The sequence below is a fragment of the Bos grunniens genome, chromosome 6 (assembly GCF_055505025.1).
Source record: "Bos grunniens cultivar Pamir isolate PY7600 chromosome 6, Bosgru_T2T1.0, whole genome shotgun sequence".
In the NCBI taxonomy this organism is placed as follows: Eukaryota; Metazoa; Chordata; class Mammalia; order Artiodactyla; family Bovidae; genus Bos; species Bos grunniens.
In genome coordinates this window covers 57,665,004-57,687,025 of record NC_141170.1, presented here as the reverse complement: position 1 = coordinate 57,687,025, position 22,022 = coordinate 57,665,004, and the positions used below count along the sequence as shown (strand labels likewise).

Sequence of the window (22,022 nt, the reverse complement as noted above, 5' to 3'; positions counted from 1 at the left end):
CTTAGGTTTGATCTTTGGGTTGGGAAGATCCCCTACAGTAGGAAATGGCAAACTACTCCAGTATTCTTGCCTGGAGAATCCCATGGACAGAGGAGCCTAGCAGGCCACACTCCAACGGGTGGCAAAGAGTTGGACACAGCTGAGCAGCAGGCCTGGCAATGGAGGGAACTAAGATTCCACAAGCCAGGAAAAAAAGAGTCATGCTTTTCAAGCGTGGTACCAGCTGCCTATGTATCTCTAGTCAGCTTCCTCCTTTCAAAAACCTCAGGTTTTTATTCTCAGTCTCCAGATCTTCTAAGTCTTCCTTCTCTACAGCTCTTCTCTAGGTCTTGGAAGATGACCTTCCCTCTCCAGCCTACTCATACCCAGTCAGCCACCAATCTTGAATGGCCTCTCCAAGTCATCTTTCCTCTTCTCTTCCCCCACAACACTCCTTTGGTTCAGAATCCCATCACTTTTCCCCTTGTATATGCAATGGCCTCCCTATAAAGCCCCTGGATTTTTTTAAATTTTTATTTGTGTTTATGTATTTGGCTGTGCTGGGTTTTATTTGAGGCATGCAGGATCTTTATTTGTGGCATGAGAACTATTAACTGTGACCTGTGGGATCTAGCTGTCCTACCAGGGATTGAACTTGGGCCTCCTGCACTTGGAGCTCAGTCTTGGCCACTGGACCACCAGGGAAGTCCGCAAGTCCCTGGTGTTTTAAATGTTTTATTTATTTATGTTTGGCTGTGCTGAGTCTTCATTGCTGCTGGTGGTACTGGCTTTCTCTAGTTGTGGTGAGGGGGCCTACTCTGTAGCCGCAATTCACGTGCTTCTCTTGTGAGGAGCACAGGTTTTAGGGCAGGAGGCCCTCAGTCCTTCCTGCATTCCGGCTCGGTGGTTATAGTGCACAAGCTTAGTTGCCCACTTGTTCCTGGGATCTTCTCACGTCAGGGATCAAACCTGTGTCCCCTGCATTGCAAGAAGGACTCCTAACCACTGGACCACCAGGGAAGCCTGCCCCTGGTGGGCTTATGGGTTTGCCCCTCTGATCATCCCCTTCTCCTGTTTCCAGAGTGATCTTTGTGGTTATACTCAACTGTCCAGTTGCTTCATGCACTTTCTGTTGCTGTCTGCATTCCCCTTCCCCATTTAGCCAACTTCTCCTTGTACTTCAAAACTTTGCGCCAGAATTAGGTTTTCTAGGAACGCTTCCGGGACCCCTCTGATTCAGGCCCCCTGCTGTGTGCCGCCTGTGATTAACTCCGCCTCTGCACGCATTACAGAAGCACTGGGCTATGACTGCCGTTTCTCCTATCTCTCCCGCAGTCTGTGTCATAACCATCTTGAAATATTCCTTGCCAAGTACGGAGCTTGTCACATAGCAGCTCTCATTTAGTGCTTGTTGAAATAACTAATTTTAGAGGCAGCATCAAAGAGCTTCGTGGGCTTCTGAAAGAAAATGGCAAAGAAAACATTTCCGAGGCTTCTGTATCAGGGAGTAGAGAGCCTTTGTGGTTTGGCCACAGGTAGAGTGGACCAGCTCTGAGAGGACGATGAGGCAAAAGCTGCTTCGGCTGCCGGGCTTCTTAGCTTACAGAGCAATGGGCGTGTACGAAATGGGAAGCCAATGCAAGAAAAACGACACTTCCCGTCATGCCTCAGGGCACCGCTCCGCTTTCCCCTCTACGTCACCGCCTCTTCCCCACGGAAGCAAAGCAAGCACTTCCGGGTTCGGCAATAAGCTGGAGCCGGTGGCGTTAGGTCGGTCCTGTTCCGAAGCTCCGCCTTCGTCTCGGTCTTTCTGGAAACGCATCTTTGCTCTTGGCCGTGCCAGGCGGGTATTTTCCGGCCATTGCGGGTGCCCTTGGGACAGTCCGCTACACTGAAGCGGCGAGACCTTTTGTTCTGTGAAGGTTCGGAAGCTCTCGCAGAGAACAGGGAAGCCGGTTCCCGGAGTTGCGGCCCCGGCGCTGACCTTCCTTCTTTTTTCCCTTCCCGATTGCAGCGTCTCAGACGCTAGTGTGAGCGCCCCCATGGCGGATACGGCCCCCAACGGCCCCCAAGGGGCGGGCGCAGTGGTAAGTAAGCGGACAGGATCGTTTGGCTTGATTTGCAAGTTAGGAAGGACCTGGGAGTGTTGAAAGTCGGGTCCCAGGCGTTCCACCGGCTCTTTGCTTTCGGGACTGGGATTAGTGATTGGGGTGGGGGTGGGGAGAGAGCCGATCGTGAGCCAAGACGTTAGACGGAGCTAAAGTTTCTGATTCGGCAGCGACAACAGGCGGGCCTCCAGCAGTGGCCCTCACTTGTATGCCCACCTGAATGCCTAGGACAGAGGGTCTTCTCGTCTTTTCCCACCCTTCGGTCGCACGGTTGAAGGTGCGACCTGAGATTGTGCTGTGACACATGCCTCATTCCGCACTTGGGGGCTGGCAGAGAACAGGTCTGCCGCTTTTTAAGCAATAGAAGGAGAGCGGTTTTTTTTCTCTTTTCCTCCTTCTTCATTTTACGAAGAGAAATATTAAGCTTATGTAAACTTTTATTTTTAGGATGCGTATCTGCTGCTTACTGTCTTTTTTTTTTTTTTTTTGTACCAGAAGCATAATTGTACTTAAACACTAAGCATGTGAATTGAGCCAATCACTTATTTTAAAAATGTGCAGCATGTCTCTCAGTGCACACCTTTTTTATTTTGCTGAACCATTTCAGAGTTACATGCGTCATTATAATTTACCCATAATGTAGTACTTATGTAGAATATTTTTGTACAGACCACAATGCAGTTACCTAAAAATTTTTGTAGTTCATTTTGCAAATGTAACGTTGCTACTTGTTACTACCTAATATACAATTCATATTTAAATTTCCTTAATTGTCCTTTAAATTGCTTCCTTCTTGTCCAAACTCAATAAAAAAAACTTGCAGTGTGTTTACTGGCCTTTGGTCCCTTTCAGTCTGAAATAATTCCCTTGGTCTTCCCATTTTTGTCTTACCAGAGTCCACACCTGTTGTTTTGCAGAATGCTCCTTAAATTGAAATTATCTAATTTTTTGTCGTTCCCCCGCCCCCCCCGACTAGATTCAGGTTAAATGTTTGGTAGGAATATTAAATAAGAGAGATTTTGTTCTTCTCAGGGCATTTTATATATATCAGGAAGCATCTTATGTTGATTTATCCCGTCACTGGAGTTTGGTCATTTGGCTTTGGTGGTGTCCACCAGATTCTCTATGGTAAAGATAACTTACTCTCTTTGTGAATAAAGAGTATTCTGTGTCATGATACTTTAAGATTATGTGAATAATTTTTCACCTCAATATTTTTTTTCACCCAAAGATCCTTTGATATTTTTTGCCTGAATTATTTGTCATGGTCAGTCAGTTCACTCTTAAAAGTGTAAACCAATACATTTTCTTAGATCTTTTTTAAACTGTGTAATTAAATGCACATGCATAAAAGTGTACGAGGTAAAATGCAAAAATTCAATGATTTATCACAAAATGAATACCCTAAACAGATTTTAAAGAAAATGTTCTAAAATTAAATTTCAGACAGTCGTGTACAGTCTGAATATTTGTAGAGAAACTGAGCACTGTAAGCTGGATTCATCCTTCCTCTTGACTTACTGGTGAACATTTAAATTTACAAGAGTAACATGTAGTAGGTTTGGATAGAATAAACTCAGAGGCATGTGTCTGAAATTACCTGCATACTGTTAGAAAGCCTGCAGTAAAATTAAAAACATCCTTGAATTTTAAAATAGGCTTGCGTTTTTTTCCCCAGAGTTTTTTAAACTTTTCTCTACTTTCGAAAGAGAATTAAAGTTAGATTGCTTCCAGCAGTGTTTGAGACTCCAGGTTAAAACCTGTTAGGTTTGAAATCCTTTTTATGTAAACATTGTTTCTAAAACATTAAATAGAATACAGAATAGCAGAATCTATCACACATAGTAAAAGTAAGTATTGTTTTTGTGAAATTTATATACTCACATGTTTATCTTGGGTCTTGATGTAAAAATTGTTTATGTAGATTCTTTTAAAAAATGTAAAAGCCACTTTAGAATTTGAATATGAAATAGTTTGAGAAAATTAATTTTAAGTTATTGAATTTAGTGTGATGGACATATCTTTTAGCAAAATGCAGCAAAAGAAAAGAATGAGGAAAAAGTGGTGAAGAAAGTGGTATGTGGATGTTTAGGGCCACAGAAATCTGTGAAAGACTTGTCAGGGAGCTTTCAGGAGAAGAAAGAAACTCACTGATGAAGAAACAATTGCCCTAAGAGTTATACCTAAAAAAACCAGTTGCTACAGGAGCGTTGAGACATTTTGAATAGGAATAAAATTGCAAAATAGTCATCCTTTAAAACATAATCTGCAAGCTTAATTTAACTACAGTATTTTTCTTTTTAAATTCAGCAATTCATGATGGCCAATAAACTGGACACAGCAATGTGGCTTTCTCGCTTATTCACAGTTTACTGCTCTGCTTTGTTTGTTCTGCCTCTTCTTGGGTATGTATTATACATGTTTCTGCTGTTGGTATTCACTTGTTCAGTCATTTTTTTCTGGAGTACCTTTTTAGATGTCACACTTTGTCAAACAGCCAGGGGTTTGATAAACAATAAAACACGTCTCATCCTTAAAGGTACTAATATTCTAGTAATAGTACCAACTGGGGGTATATTTTATATTACGTGCTTTGTGAAAGTAACATCACATTGAAAATCTGAGAGAAAATGAATGTGGGGATGAGTTCATGTTTTTTCGCCTTTTTGAGTGTTTAAGAGGAAGAATGGCTGCTTTAGAAAATTCAGTTGGATATTGTACATCAGTTATACTTCAATAGAAATAAACGTTCAGTTGGGTATGTATATAAAATGATGCTTCTAAAAAGCTTCAGTAAAGTCACATAATTTTTTTTTCTATTCTGAAGTAATAGATTTAGGTATTAGGTGTTGTGCAATTATGATGCAATTCACAAAGGAGGAAGAGGTATGGTAGCTGTTTACGTCTCCTGATGATCTCTCCACTGTAATTTGCAGGTTGCATGAAGCAGCAAGCTTTTACCAACGTGCTTTGCTGGCAAATGCTCTAACTAGTGCTCTGAGGCTGCACCAAAGACTACCACACTTCCAGTTAAGCAGAGCGTTCCTGGCCCAGGCTTTGTTAGAGGACAGCTGCCACTACCTGTTGTATTCACTCATCTTTGTCAATTCCTACCCTGTTACAAGTATCCTTTTTTACCGTTTTGACAGTGAAATTGCCTGCTGAATGTAGGGAGATCACTTTTGATTATTTTTTTGCTACTGGAAGGATTCAGCAATAAGGGTGTTCCATGAAGCCTGGGTTGGTTGGTTTGTTGGTACTTCTTTTGAAAGAAGATAGCGTGAAGTGTAAGAGTGTCTTGACTCTAAAATGTGAAGTCCAAATTTTGAAAAGGTGATTGGGAATTTTGAACTTCAATATTTGATCTTATAAACTTCTCTGTTAGCAATGGATATTGCAAATTTCAGATTCAAAGCACAAGCCCATGGAGAAGTTACATTTTAATATGTAAGTTTATTTCATTTAATTCACACTTTCTTTGGGAAGATACCCAGATGTCTTGCTTTAAGAAAAGAGAAATTCTTAGCTCTATCTTTTAACTTTCAGTAAGCTAGAAACAAAAGGAAATTAATCAAGAAGTAACATATTTAAGCTGAGAATGAGGTAATTAATAAAGTAAAAAGAAATTAGTATTTGCTTTGAATAGCCTGCAATGCAGGAGTGAAGTGAAGAAGTGAAGTCACTCAGTTGTGTCCGACTCTTTGCGACCCCATGGACTGAGGAGTCCCCAGGCTCCTCAGTCCATGGGACTTTCCAGGCAAGAGTACTGGAGTGGGTTGCCATTTCCTTCTCCAGGAGATCTTCCCAACCCAGGGTTTGAATCCGAGTCTCCCGCATTGTAGGCAAACACTTTACCATCTGAGCTACCAGGGAAGCCAGCAATGCAGGAGATGCTGGTTCAATTCCTGGGTTGGAAAGATCCTCTGGAGAAGGGACAGGCTACCCACTCCAGTATTCTTGGGCTTCCCTGGTGGCTCAGATGGTAAGGAATTAGCCTGTAATGCAGGGGACCTGAGTTTGATCCCTGGGTTGGGGAGATCCCCTGGAGGATGACATAGCAACCCACTCCAGTATTCTTGCCTGGAGAATCCCCATGGACAGAGGAGCCTAGCAGGCTGTAGTCCATGGGGTCAAAAAGAGTCAGACACAACTGAGCCACTAAGCACAGCACAGCACAAAGAAGAAAATAAGGACAGACTCATGGATTTTTGGAATTTGTATGTTTATACAGTTCAGAAATATGTTGTGGGATAATAGGTATTTTTTAAATGGAGGGGAAGACATTCTGCAGTTTGATGTTTGGGAAGCAATAGGTTTAACATTGCTAAACAGATTCTTTACTGTGGGACCTTTGATACGGATAGGTTTAACATTGCTAAACAGATTCTTTACTGTGGGACCTTTGATACGGTAATGTGCATTGTGAGACTGAGTTACCAGTCTTTCCTAAACTTAATCATTTGAATCAGTTGTCCACCCATCTACCCAGCTCCCCTTGAATCATCCCTCAGGAAGATATTCTGTACTTTAGGAAGTGCTGCTCTTAAGTGTTCTTGAATATTTATGATACAACTGTACATAATGGAAAGCACAATAAAATATGTCTCTAACACAAGTCTTAAGGAAAAGAGAATGGAAGGAAAATTTTTTTGAGCACCTATTTTGCCAGTGTATATAAACTTGACGTATTTAATCCTTGCAACATTCTAAAGAAAATTATTATGAGCATTGTATTATTGATAGTATACTGAGGCTCAAGGAGTTTAAAATAACCTGCCTGATAGCACATTGGCAAGTAAATAGTAGTGTAGGTAAAACTTGCTAGATAATCCTTGTCCTGCAGCTGTAAGCGATAAGCACGTTTGTTGACATATCATTGGATTGACCTGTTTTTATCAGCCACATTCATTGAGGTTCTTTACAATCAGCAATATTGAAATTCTTGCTTTTCTGAGAGATTATAATGGGAAATTATATAGAGATTCTTGTTTCTGCCCTTAGGAGCTTAAAATTTCCTTGAAGAGAAAAATAGAAATGCTAGAAACTGTTTTCTAGATACTAATGTAGAGCAAATTGAACACATCAATTATGACCTCTGGGACAGTTCTATTGAGTGAATCCTGAGATGCTGCCAAATGACTCATAACAGTGAAGACAACCTCTCTGCCTTTTCTGTCCATTTATTTGCTGTGCCCTCTCTAGGGAATGTTGAAGATTAAGGATTTAATGTTCTTTAATTCTTATTGGGAGGGGAGTATGTAGTGGGAATAACATAAGCTATTAATTGGCAAGAAATACTAATCTGATTCCTAAAGTAGTTAGGTATTACATTAGTAAAAGTGAGCCCAAAGTCACGTTCTGATCTTTGCTCTTAGAAAGGTGATATATTGTCCTATTTCTGTTATGCACTCTTTGTCCCTTGAATTTTCTAAATAGTTTAACAATGAATGCTAAAATTATGAGTATCTTATCAAGGATTTATGAACTATAGAATGTTAGAGATAGGACTTATTAGAAACCCCTGGCTTTGATCACTGCAAATTTGTACAACAGAAGATGGAACTTGGCCTAGGGAACTGAAGTTAGTGTCAGAGCCAAGAATGAGACCCAGATATCTTGACTCTGAATTCAGGATTCTGTTAAAAGTGTAAAGCTATTTTTATGTATGTGTGATCTCTTCTCATAAATTGGCGTTTTATTTAGTTCTCAGAAGTGACAGGGAAGGTTTGGTCAGGGTATTAATCGGAGAACTTTTATGTTAGAGAGTTAGAATTCTTACAACACTTGGCTGTGGGTCAGTGTTTTACTTGCCAGTGGGAACTTTGGAACCTTTGGGTCCTAAATGATGAGTTGTGGTTATAATGAATTTGATACTCAGATTGTGTCATAGTGGGCATCATTTCCCTCACACCAAGCTTTCAGTTGGTGTAGAAAAATATCATGGATTATTTTTGATAAATTGCTACTGTTTTGAGGACAAGTGTTTTTGCCATTTATGATTAACAGTCTATTATCATTTCATGGAAATAACTTGGACAAGTGGGGGTTTTTTGTTATCAACCTAGCAGAAGTTGGGGTAAATAGAGTATTTTGAGCAATTTCCATTTTTTTTTTAAAGCTAAAAGAAAATTGTATATATTATCTATCACAAAAAGCCAAATAATGAAACTTAAAATAAGGATTCTTTGTTCATGTCTATTATTAAAACTGATGAAACTCTCAATTGAGTATATATACAAACCAGGTATACAATGTCTTTTTTATTTGTGCAGATTGAGAATACCTTAACCATGAAAGCTTGACTATAAAAGCTTGATTGGAACAGTATCTGAAAATAATGAAGTCCTTGTAGGAAAAATGAATTAAACATCTATAGTTGAGGACAATTTGGGAACTACTTTTTAAACCATTACCCTGTACTCTTTCTTAAGTTGGTGAAAGCAGTACAGAGACTGTGTTGGTATTGGATGGCTAAGGTATTCCGTCCAGAATGACCATTGTGGCGTTAAAAGCCGTATTACTTATCACTTTGAGGTGGCCTAGATTTTAATTTAATTTAGCAAATGTTCACAATATGTTATATACTAGAAATAGGTGAAAAAACTATTTCATTATTCATAAAAAGAACTGTGGGTTTAAAAAAAACTTTGACTTTGTTTACAGATTAAAAAAAAATTTCATTTTATAAAGTATCAGTAAAACAGAAGCCATCACTGAACTCATTTTAGCAGATGTATACTTGAACATAATACATACCCTGTTGTGCAAAGTACTTGATGAATTTGTAATGTTTTCCTTAATTATTTTCTTCAGTGAGTATTTTCCCAGTCTTGTTATTTTCTTTGCTTCATGCTGCCACATACACAAAAAAGATCCTTGATGTAAGTAAAACAATGTTGGCCTTGTCTTTTGACTCCCGAATTTACAGGTAGTTGACACAAATTTGAGTTCTAAGACATTTGGGCATGTGTCTCAGAAAGTTCCTATGTTCCTTACAGACTTGCTGTAAATTAGTGATTTGAAAATTTTGGAATTTTTTATTGTTTCAATAAAATAGTACATTTTGTCATAATGGATTATATTTAAAATCACTGTCCAATTCCTGGAGGAGTGTCTGAAGTTTGAAATATATTTGATAAGTTGTCAGAAGTCTCTTGTTCTGTCAGTGATTTTAACATAGTAGATGAGTAGAGTGTACTGAATTTCTTTACACTGATGTTCAAAACTGCTGCTTTTCTGAAACATTTTCTTATTCCTGAGTTGGAACATTTAGCCTAATAACCTCCGTGTGCCAGGCAGATTGACTGCGTATGCATGGAAGTTTAAATTAAAGTATCCAAAAATTTGCCTTGTGTTGGCCTTTTTCTTTATCTCCATAGTTCTTGGGTTACAGCAGTAACTGAACTTTGTGATTTCTCTCTTTAATTAACTAAGAAATCTCAGATACTTTGTATTTCTGCATAGCCAGATTTTGTTATGGTTGAGAGAAATCACCACCACTTTTAGTGGAATAATCTAATCTTTCTTAAGGAAAACAAAGCATCAGTGAATGAAAAGGGCCTTTATTAAAGTTCTCTTATTTAATCCTTCAAATGTAGAAAATACAGTAAAGCAGGAAAATCTGTTAACTTTTGTCCCTAAATGTATAGTTTGTAAATTTTTATATCATCATTTTCAAGTAATTGTCTTTTGATTATATTGCATGTTAGATATGCCATTCATATAAGGAAAGAAAATAATTGAGTGATCAAAAATGCTTTCATGACTTCTAATATTTGTTTTCTTATGTTTTAAGGCAAAGGGTTCAAATAGTTTACCTCTGCTGAGATCTCTCTTGGATAAATTAAGCGCTAATCAACAGAATATTCTGAAGTTCATTGCTTGTAATGAAATATTCTTGATGCCTGCTACAGTTTTTATGCTTTTCAGGTAAGAATAAAAATATATTTATTTTAGGAGGCTGATGTCTAAATGAATATAATAAATGTATCAACTCAAACTTTACGCTGCTTAAATCTGTTGAAGTAAACCCTGATATGTAGAGCTCGATGGATCTTAGCAGTCACCTTCTCATGTGACAGTGCAGAGCTACTGCGATAGCACTGCTACTGTGGTCGACTGTAGGAAACTAGGAATCTGTCTTCTTCATTGTTCCTTATGAGTTATTTAACATTTTAAAATTATCTTCCAAATAACTACTTTTGAAAGAGTCTTAGAAAGGCTAATTTAGTCCATTGTCACATTACTGAGATTATTTTTCCCATACTGGAGAAAAATCTGAAAAGTTAAGGTTGGTATTGATAGTTGCCTACTGCCACCTCCTTATTTTGTTTGTTAGTTATGAGAAGAATGTGTAAGTAAAGAAAACCTTCCTTTTGAAAATAGAGCATTAGGATAGTATTGACCTCAGTATCTGTATTCTTGCATTTAAGTTATAAAACTACGTTTCTCTCAAGAGGGCAAGGCTGATTCATGTTGTTGTACAGCAGAAACTTAACACAGCATTGTTAAGCAGTTATACTCCAATTAAAAAATAAATTTTAAAAAATGTAAAAATATGTAAAGGAAAAAAGCTAAATAAAACTACATTTCTCCCCAGATTATTGCTTTCTCAATTTTCAGTTTCTCAGGTAATAGGACATTACAGATAATAAACTAAAATATCATTTAACTGTGAATGCTAGTTGCAATTCTGTCCTCTCCTTCCCAGAGCTAAGGAATTTGATATGAGTACATATATGTAGTTATTTTAAAGTACTTACACAGATAGGTAGGAAATGTATCTTATTATTTTATGGGTGTGGGGCTTTGTTTAGTTTTTATTATACATCACAAGCATCAGTGGTGTGCATCTTGCTTTTTTCACTCATACAGTATGTTTTTGTGACCTGTTTATATTGACATTCACAGTTCTGGTTTGTCTTGTTTAATGGCTGTATAGTGTTCCATCATATTATTTTGCTGCATTTTATTACCCATTGCCCTGTTAATGGCCGTTTGTTTTCAGACTTTTACTTTTCCATATGTTGCTGCAGTAACCATTTTTTTTACCTGTCTGCTTATACTTTTGTGTGAATCCATATATACTTTTACTGAGTCTAAGCTGGGTATATTTTATATTTAATAGACCATGTACCAAATTGCCCTCTAATAGATCTGTGTTACCTATTTTCCATAATCTCATTAGTTTGTAACATTTTTGTCTATGAAATATTTCATTTTAATGTTCATTGCCTTGATTAACTAGTGAGGTTTTTATATACCAGCAGTACTTCTTTCCTTAGCAGTGTTTCTTTAAGCTGGTAAGAGAGTTTTTTAGATTTCCTCATAAATACATCTGTACCATTGTTGTAAATAATATTTTCCTCTGAAAATTCCAGGATCACCACATGTTGTTAAGCTGTGGGGTTCCAAACTAGATAATATAATTTAAATAGGGTCCTAGAATGGTACAATGGAAAAACTTCTTACTGGGTGTCAGGGAGCTGGATTCTGGTTGATTTGACAGTTAACTAGGCCTTCTGGGCCTTGTTTTTCTACATTTAAAAAACTAATAGTAGTTGAAATTAGTAACCCAAAAATCCTTCCAATTGTAATGTTCCATGAATATTAAGTATAGAATTTGATGCAGCTGTATTTGTCTATTATTCAGCTCTGGAATTTTCACCCTAGAAGCTAGTTCATCTTTTTTTGTGATCCTCATCATATTGGTGAAAGGAACCTTTTACCCTCTTACTTTCTTGCTCATTTTTCTGTTTCTTGGGTTGCCTGGTCTTGGGTATCCCCAGATTCTGTGATTTGCTTTATGTATCTGAGTGAAAGTTAAAATGTAGCTACCAAAACTAACTCTATATGTGGAGATAATTGGTGTCTATTCAGGTTAATAAGCAGGATAGTTTGTTCTCCTTTTAAGTAAGCTGAAGAGAATTACAGTGAAATGCTGAGATGCCAAGCACACTTAAACAAAAAACCTCATTATGTAGTGAATTTTTTGTTGGCATACCAAGTTTTACTATGTTGGTATATTAAGTCAGTTGTGGTATTTAGTCTTTTATTTAAACACTTAAAACGTACAAATTGATCTTAATTTTTAAGATTATTGTAAAGGAAATGAGAATTTACCAAAATATTTAAATAGAAGAATCATGTTGTTATTTTTAAAAAGGAAAACTAAGTAATAAAGTATTATTCAATTCCCTAATGAGAGAAGCTGTTAATGGTTCAAGTATGTCACTTGACTATAACACAGATTATAAAATTAAACATTTCAAATCATTATTCCTTAAATGCTACCTTTCATGGTAGAAGCACAGTCTAATATTAGAAGGCCTTGTTATTAAGTTAAATTTGTAGCAATAATGCATAAAACTCTGTATTTAGAAGTGAACAGTTTATGAGTTTATCTTAGACATGTAGTCTGTGAATTAGTTTATCTTACATAATACACACACATGTGCAAAGACAGATAAAAGGATGATCATTTTGGGTTTGTTCATTAGTAGAGAGCTTGTTAGTACATGCATAAAATGGAATATTTCAGGTTGTAGAAAGAATAAGATAATTTGTGGGTTGTGATAGGGGATGATTGCTAAGATACAATAAATTTAAAATGAGTTGAGAACTGTGTAGGGTATTCCCTATTCATATTTGAGGTGTGTGTGTTTAAAGGCATATATGTTTCGTTCTGTTTCATCCTTTTTTTTTGGAGTATCTTTGTTTTTTAACGTTGTGTTAGTTTCTGCTGTACAACATTGTGAATCAGTTATATGTGTCCGTGTATCCTCTCCCTCTTGACCCTTCTTCCCGCTCCCCTATCCCACCCCTCTAGGTCATCGCAGAGCACTGAGCTGAGCTCCCTGTGCTCTACGGAAGCTTCCCACTAGCTGTCTATTTTGCACATGGTGATGCATATATGTCAGTGCTGCTCTCAATTTATTCTACCCTCTTCTTCCCACCCTGTGTTCACACGTCCCTTCTCTGCCTTCTCTACATCTGCATCTCTGCTCCTGCCCTGCAAGTACGTTCATCAGTACCTTTTCTAGATTCCATATATATGCGCTCATCTATGATATTTATTTTTCTCTTTCTGACTTGTTCCCTCTGTATGACAGACTCTAGGTACATCCACAGGGTTCTTCATCTTTAAAATAGGAATGATAATACCACTTCCTTCCTAGAGTTAACAGTTCAGTGCATTACAGAGTGAGCGCTGCATGTTAGCCATTATATATACTTGTTTATGTAAGTTTCTGGAAGGCTATATTAGAGACTGCTATAACTTTGATTAAGGAACTAACTTGGATGATGGAAAATTTGTGTTTCATTGGATAGTCTTTTCTACTTAATGTGTTCTGTAATGCCTCTATTTTTCAATATACAGAGTTAAAATTTCATCACATGATTTATTGGAGAAAGTAGATATATTTAGTTATAAATTGTAATCATGTAAATTTTTATTATGAAAGTAATACAGCTGGGGGTGCAGGGAGGCTGAAAAGGAGAATTGCCTGGCAGTCCAGTGGTTAGGACTCTGTGCTTCTACTGCAGGGGGCTGGGATTGGATCCCTACTCAGGGAACTAAGATCCCACAAGTTGTGTGGGTCTGCCAAGGGTGAGTGGGGAGGCTAAAAAAATTTAATCTAAAAATCAAACCAAATTTAGGATCTTGATGCATTTATTCTACCCCAGATTTTTAAAATATAGTTGTAATAATATGTATAGCTTTATATCCTGCTTTGTTCAGAGTTCCTGTGTACTTTTCAGTAGTCAAGATTTTAAGTAATTGCATACTGAATCCATCAAATATACATATGATTTACTTAGCCCTGCTACCCAACTGGGCTTCCCTGGTGGTTCAGATGGTAAAGAATCTGCCTGCAATGCAGGAGACCCAGGTTCAATCCCTGGGTGGAGAAGATCCCCTGGAGAAGGCTATCCACTCCAGTATTCTTGCCTGGAGACCATTAGGTTCTTGCTGTGTTTTATTTGTGGTTGTTTTAGTGAACATCTTAAAATAGTTTTTCCTAGGGAAGGATTCCAGACTTAGAATTTGAGAAACATGTATATGACTCTTGGGGTATTATGATTGTCATTTTAACCAAGAAAAATAAATAATATAGGCTATGTTTAGCCTATTCTCACATTTACTAGTGAGCCTATATGGTTTTATTAATTTTCTTATTTGTTTATACCAAATAAACTACTTTTCATTTTAAATATTTTAAATATTTAATTAAATATTTCAAGTTTTAAAACTTGATTACCAATTATTAGTGGCAGTTGAAGCATTTATATAACATTTTCTGATTTGTTTAGTAGCTTTAAAAAATTTAACAATACCTACATGAATAACTTGGACTTAGATATGATGGATATTATTATGATGATTTGATGAATGGAAACACATTGTCCAGTTAAGTTGCCTTTAAATGTTGAGTATAAATATGAATCAATAATGTGTATTTATTTCCCTTGTATTTGTTTATTTCAGTGGTCAAGGAAGTTTGTTCCAGCCTTTTATATACTATAGATTCCTTACTCTTCGATACTCCTCTCGAAGAAATCCATATTGTCGGTAAGCTTGTGATTAGTTTAAATCTGTTTTATTTATTAATAGTATTGTGAAATATACCATTTGTAACTTTTAAGACTTATTTAACCTTTATGTTAGAATTTAGAAGCAAGCAATGTTTTTGCGAATCTAAGTTCTAGGATTGATGAGGAGGTGCTTGCTTTTCAGACATTAAGACTGGAGTTTTCTTGACCACATCTAAAACAGTGCTAAAAGCGTAAGGAATTTAAAACTGTGTAGGACAAAAGTCTCCCTCTCCTGGTACTGTCCTAGTTAAGGAAACACATCGCAAATAAGAAAGGAAACAGTAGTGCAGGATGTAGTATTCACATGTCAACCTGTGACGAATTTCATGTTTATTGTATCAGTACTGTAGTCCACAAGAGGGGAGAGATCATTGAGCCAGAAGAGAGAAGAGCCCAGGAAAGTTTCACAAAATATTTTAATTTGTTCTGGAAGGATTAAAGACTTTCAGTAGACAGTGAGAACAAGGAAAAGCATTTTAGGTAGGAAAACGATAGGAGCACAAGTTCAGAGGCAGTAAGATAAACACAGTTTAAGGGGCACATATGTAGGCCTGTTTGACCGGAAGGGAAATTCTGAGTGGTGAGTGGTTAGAGCAGAGATTTTAAAGGTATATTGGAACCATATCGTAAAACTTCTTGAGCCTCAGGGTAAGAAGTTTGGAACTTAGTACTTTTTAGATGTAGAGGAATGGTGGTGGGCTACAGTCCATGGGGTCACAGAGTCTTACACGATTCAGCAACTAAATGACAGCAACATTTATTGAGCATCTTCTGTGTTTCCTCATTGAAACTTCACTGTGACTCCAATAAGTACATATTCCCATTTTTCAGATGAGGAAGGCTCTAAGAGGCAGTATGTTCTTTTAAGGAAATGGTAGGAGGGATTGCTCATACTAGATAACTTTCACATTCTTGCTCTCTTTTTTTAGACCTAGTTGAATTTGAGTAAGTCAGATGTGAAGATTATGTGACTCAATTGTGAAGGAAATACAAATCATCCCTAATCTCAGCCCTTAGAGAGCCATTTATTAAATGAATATTTTCCCCAAAAAAGGACACAGGTGTTGATTTGGGGAATTTTAATTCTGTATATTGCCTGCAGTACATCCTGGTTATTACTAATTCAGATTCTTTAGTGGAAAGCCCCTTTATCAGCATTTACTCTTGAATCACATTGCTTTTTCATTGAGTTTCTGAAAGAAAACATATTTTATGTTGCAGGACCTTGTTTAATGAACTGAGGATTGTTGTTGAACATCTTATAATGAAACCTGCTTGCCCACTGTTTGTGAGAAGACTTTGTCTCCAGAGTATTGCCTTTATAAGCAGACTGGCACCAACAGTTGCATAGTGTAGCATCCAGCTAAATTATACATAATATAAATAAGCATTGTTAGCTGCTGGTACTTCTTCTACTAGGGATGGATAATTCCAGGTGTAAAACTGACCTCAATGCAATTTACATAATTTACATAAATGCATCTCAAAAGAAAAGTAATCATTTTCCTGGCATGTTAAATCAAGCCTTTCAAACACTTTCTGAGAAACTTTATTGTGATGTGTTGTTAATAGTTAAGGAAATTTGAATCTTGTGATAAATGTATCAGGAATTCTTTAGATGCTGCTGTGCCTTTGTCATGAAGTACATTTATTTGTCCGGTAAAAATCGCTCTAAACTTTGTTTTCATCTAATTGGTAACCTGAATTTACATCTGGCATGAGTTCATTATGATAATATTAACATGTAAATTCAGTATACTTTGAGACAGTATTCTTTTGCCATTCAGTAATTTTGGTTGATGGTTGTAACAAAAACACTTCCCTCCTTCTGTATTTAATTTCAAAGTGCTTTTATGTAGATTTTGTACTGCTTCATTAGGACAGATTTATTTTGGATTTCTTTATGTATCTTATACTATGACCTTCCAAAATTTTATTTTCATATTTACTTCTGTGGCTTTGGGTTTTTTTTTCTTACAGGCCCAACTGAAAGGTTGTTAACCAACTAGGTAAATACTTGTGGTCACCTAAGCATTTTACATCAGCGAGCAGTAGTCATACAGTTTTCCTCTCAGAGACAGGTTGAGTAACATTTCTCAAAAAGTAAATCCTTTTAGGATTGTGGATACAGTTACTTAGATCAGATTCTTGACTGCCAGTTCTCTCAGTTTCTTAGGCTTGAATTTTCATAGACAGTTGCACCAGTTCAGGTGCCCTTTGAAAGGAATGTAAGTGAAGATTGAGCTGTGACTGAACTTTGTATCTGTTCTGAAATAATAATGAAGATCATACATACCTACCTATCAAATTTCATATAAAAGATTAAATAGAAAGGTTTATAGGTGTTGGTTATTGATTGGGAATGGGGCCAGAGGAGTTGTGGGGGAAATAGTGTGCATTTCAGTCTTGTAATGCATGGATAAATTTAGAGGAATTGAATGTATTATGCAACTGTGATTTGAGTTGTTTAACATATGAAACACATTTGTTGAACTTCCATCAACTCCTTTTTAAAATTCATTCTGACCTTTATTTATTATTGCATGATTGGAAATGTTTAAAACATTGCAAAATGTTAATGCAGAGTAATGTAATGGTTTTTGTAACCAGTTTTCTTCTATGTGCATGTAATTTGGATTTCTCAAATACACTCAGTGACTTAGCAGTAACATCAGTTTTCTTTTTATTCTACTTTTTGGTCTATGGAAATGTGATACCTACTTGATAGCTCAACTGTAACCAGCTATTTTTGTAATTTTGTAATATTATCTACAAAGTTAGAGAAGCTTCATAACACACAGTCGATTGTTGGGGGCACTCTCATTGTCACTATGTGTGTAATCTGATGGTTTTAAAAACTGAATTTTCTAGAGCAATAAAGTAATGTTAAGTAAACAATATATTATTTCTAATGATGTTTTTAAAAATTTGAATTATATCAAGAAATTATGGCAGCTGAAGGCATATTTATTTTTTAAGTTACTAAGTTTCTTTGTTTTCTACAATTTTTTTATCTTGAGATAATTTTAGATTTGTAGAAAAGTTGTAAAAAATAGTAGAGTTTCTTTATATCCTTTACTCAGCTTCCCCTTGTATTAACAGATTCCATAACTATAGAACATTTATCAGAACTAAGAAATTAACTGTGGGACAATATTACTAACTACTAAGATGTGGAACTTAAATTTCACCAGTTTTTCCATTTATTGATTTTCTTTCTGTGCTCTCTTTTAACCACGATTGTTTCTTTTAATGATCCGTGAAGTATGCCTGTTTTTATTTTGAAAATTATTATTGACCAAAAAGATTTTCCTAAAGGAAATAATTTAGGTGGGTTTTAACGAAAAGAATTTAACATTAATACTATTAAAATTGAAAATTCTCTGTGCTTCAGAAGTTGAGGCTTTCATCATATAATGGGATTATACTTCTGATATATTTTTTAAAGAAAAGTTTGGCTTATAAATAAGCTGCCCGGGTGGCTTAGATGGTAACGAATCTGCCTGCAGTGCAGGAGACCCAAGTTCAGTCCCTGGGTCAGGAAGATCCCTTGGAGAAGGAAATGGCAACCCACTCCAGTGTTCTTGCCTGGAATATTTCTTGGACAGAAGGGCCTGGTGGGTTACAGTCCATGAGGTTGCAAAGAGTGGGACACAGCTGAGCAACTAACACTTCACTTTCCTTTCACTAAACTCATAAAAAAATAAATCCTACAATTTGAGCATTGCCAGATGTTTAGTTTGCATGAACTTGTAGTTAGGAATTTTGCAGTATGAATATGTACAGACAGCTAATTTGACATCTGAAAGTACAGTGTAACTTTATGTCTATCAAGTTAAAATTAAAGAAATACAGGAACTTCCTTGGTGATTGAGTGGTTAAGACTCCACCAGTCCAGTGCAGAGTGTGTGAGTTCAAGCCCTGGTGAAGGAACTAAGATCTCACATGCCGCGAGGCCAAAAAAGTAAAATTGTATGTCTTGGATGTCATTTACACAATGCAAAATGTATAACAAAAAAGGAAATTATTATAATAGAGTATATAGAATGAGTATACTAGGAAAAGTTACAGCTGCTGAATTTATTTTTATGTGTTTAAAAACAGTTGATTTAACATCTAGACTATCTGATTGTTTAGGAAGTTATATAGTGCTGCTGTTCTAGCACTTTTAAATATTAAACTTTCTTGGACAAGTGTAGGCCTCCTACAGAATCTACTTTATTCTAACAAAGATTGTGTATTCCTTTTGTATACTTGATTCCTCATTTAATGTCAGTCCAAAGAGGAATTTCTTTAATATATTAAAGTTTGAGATCAGAATGAATGAAACTAATTTTGAGGGATTGTGGTAAAGATCCTTATGTAATGCTAACAAATGTGTTTTAATTAACATAGGTCTGAAGCTCCTCTCCACCCCCTACCCAAAGCCCTTTTTGATCTGCTAGCTTAATGCTTTCACCCAGATTGAGACTGATTTTTATTCTGTGGGGAAAACCTCAAGGGAGAAAGTAACCAGTTATGCTGATGAGCAGTAGGTGGCACTCTTTGCTCAAGTAGTCCCCAGCTGTTTATCATGCCATGTTGAAAGGTTAAATGCCACTAAATCCTGAGCCAGCCATAAAACTAAGGACCTGAATTCCATGATTCTCTTTAATATGTAATTATTCAACATTCAGTAAATATTTAGTAAGCATTTACTCTTGAGTACATTTTTTAAATAAAAAATGTTCAGAAGCTGGAGTAAGTACCCTGTTAATATCTGCTTCCTAGGTAAATAGAATAGGCCACAGTTAGTGGTATTACTCAGATCATAGTCTCTCTGCTGTTTTTGTTTTTGTTTCCCTAAGTGCCTAAGTTACCTAAACATGTCAGTTATAAAATTGTTCTTTCACCTTCATTTTCAGGTATAGAGAAAATGGTACTTAATTTTTTTCAGGGTCATTTTGTAGGTAAACAAGTTACAGCCAGTTCCATCTCTTAAAATTAAGACTTCACAGTAATACAAAAGCATGTCGATAATTTTGGATATTAGGAATGGTGCCTAGATTTGTAAATTCAGTTTGAGTTACAGAGACAGCTAATTTCATTTAACACCTCACTGAAATTTCTCTAGAATTAAGAGAATTCTGAGAGGCTATATGATGGCATAGTTCAATGGATTTAGTGTATACCAATGGCATATATGTTTTGTAAATCCAGGAGTTGTTTCCAGAAATTATTTTAATGAGCAGTCCTCTTCTAATACTCTAGGTGGAAAGTTGTATTTGGATCTGGTATTAAGGATAAGAAAGAAGCTGCTCAATGTTTGGGAAGTTTCCTGGTGGTAGTTACTCTGTGACATGTGTATCTTCTAAGCTGGTGTTCAGGAGGGTTCTTGGAAGGAACGTATCTCTGTGTGAGGGATGAACTCTAGAGTAGTCTTTGTCCTCTTAGGCAGTGCAGATAGGAAAACTGACCTGCACTGAATAGGAGTTGATGTGACCACAGATAAAGTACAGTATTTTTTTAGTCTAAAACAGTTCCTTTTTCTTAGGAAATGATAGGAAAAAATTGTTGCTAGATAATCTTTGCTGGAATCTAAAAATTACCTTATATTCCAGGAGAAGGAAAGGCCCAAGAATCATTTTACTTTTTCCGTCATAGTTTTCTGAAGCTACTTTTAAAAAATACATATATGTGCTCAGTACTTTTGAACTAACTTCTTTTTTCCCTTGGTTCATAACAGTTTAAATTCCAAACTTTTGACTTTTTTTTTTTTGTAATTTTAAGATAAATGCTTTTGACATGAATTTTTGCTTACGTTTATGTTTGTAAGTTGAGACCAAATGGGCAACGTCTTAGGCAGGCAACATTTGTGATATGTATATGTTGGAACAAACGTAAAAGGGCCACAGAGATTAGAGAGTCATAGAAAATGGCTTGATTATAATAAATGCATTGCTCTGGTGCTCTATATAATGGGATATATTGAACTAAATTTGTATATACAGTATGTCAGCATTTCTTAGTAACTTCTCTTGAATCCATTTTTAATATCTAATATTATACAGGTTGGGGAGTTATATACTCTTCAGGCCAATACTATCCAGACTATATAAATTTATAAAATAAATTGAAAAATTCATCATTACTGTGTATTCAAGACCAAAGCACATAAATGCTAATGTAGGGCTCAGAGGGGAAATATACTGCTCCTGAATATTTGAGAAAATGTGAAGTCCTTTCAAGAGAATCTAATAAACATAATAATCATAGCCTGCTGACACTAAGGAAAAAGGACCTCATTCACTCTTTCTTTTATGCAGTGATTTACTGGTCCCTACTGATTTCCAAATTGGATCACTGTAGTGAATTATCTATGCTGGTACCTGTGAAAGTAAGCCCTGGGATCCATATTTGTTTTGTGTTCTGCTTAAATCAGCAAGAATGATAAATTTGATGGTGTGAAATTGGAAGTGTCAAGGGCTTTCTCTGGTGATTGAGCAAAATAATGTCTCCACTTGTAATTTATTGTGACCCTTTTCCACTGTATGTGCTTTGTGTATCTCATATTTATTTCAATACAAATTAAATTGTTATTCTTCATCTGTATTGTTATATCTAAGATTTTATTGATGTAAAAATCAAATTGTGTAATAAAAAATCTCTCTGAATTTAAGCTGATTTGAAAATGTTATGTTGCAAAAAAACATTTACAATTAGAATTTAGTTTTCTATTGTGCTTCATTGCCTTATTGTTAGAATAAGGTGAATTTGAACTCTTCTGTTTTCTTCAGCTCATCACAAATAAGACTGGTATAATTTTGTGATCTAGTATGAAGCTGGATAAAAAATGTGGCCTAAGGTGAGACTGGAAAAAAAAGAAAAATTATAGTTGTATCTCTTAGCTATTGGCTTGCTTGCTCCCCTGTACTTTTTTATCTAGTGAAATTTACAGCCTAATGGATGAGTTATTTGTAACCCTAAAATGATTCACAATATACAATATATTCAGAGTCGTAAGTCAACACAGGATAACATAGAAGATACTCAGTATCTCCCTTCGAGGGAAGTGTTTGGAGTTGGCAGATACTTTCTGTGGCAATTTTAATAACTGTTACCAAGCAATGGCACCCCACTCCATACTCTTGCCTGGAAAATCCCATGGACCGAGGAGCCTGGTGGGCTTCCGTCCATGGGGTCGCTAAGAGTTGGACATGACTGAGCGACTTCACTTTCACTTTTCACTTTCATGCATTGGAGAAGGAAACGGGAGAATCCCAGGGACAGGGGAGCCTGGTGGGCTGACGTCTGTGGGGTCGCACAAGAGTCAGACACAACTGAAGCGACTTAGCAGCA

At 36.3% G+C, this 22,022-nt stretch overlaps 1 protein-coding gene across 3 annotated transcripts in view; it reads left to right on the top strand.

Annotated features, from left to right (window-relative positions):
• The first annotated feature begins 1,771 nt into the window (after window positions 1–1,771).
• Window positions 1,772–22,022, top strand: part of TMEM33 (transmembrane protein 33) — a 40,130-nt gene continuing 19,879 nt past the window's right edge. Inside the window, exons 1-7 of one of the 3 annotated variants that reach the window (XM_086407737.1) lie at window positions 1,772–2,066; window positions 4,398–4,492; window positions 5,024–5,211; window positions 8,901–8,968; window positions 9,883–10,016; window positions 14,578–14,661; window positions 15,906–21,342. In XM_086407737.1, coding sequence (XP_086263863.1) covers window positions 2,022–2,066; window positions 4,398–4,492; window positions 5,024–5,211; window positions 8,901–8,968; window positions 9,883–10,016; window positions 14,578–14,661; window positions 15,906–16,035 — 744 coding nt within the window. In that variant the 5' untranslated portion in view covers window positions 1,772–2,021 and the 3' untranslated portion in view covers window positions 16,036–21,342. Of the gene's footprint in view, window positions 2,067–4,397; window positions 4,493–5,023; window positions 5,212–8,900; window positions 8,969–9,882; window positions 10,017–14,577; window positions 14,662–15,905; window positions 21,343–22,022 lie in introns of those variants that run through there. The other 2 variants (XM_086407738.1, XM_086407739.1) reach the window with 2 other exon arrangements.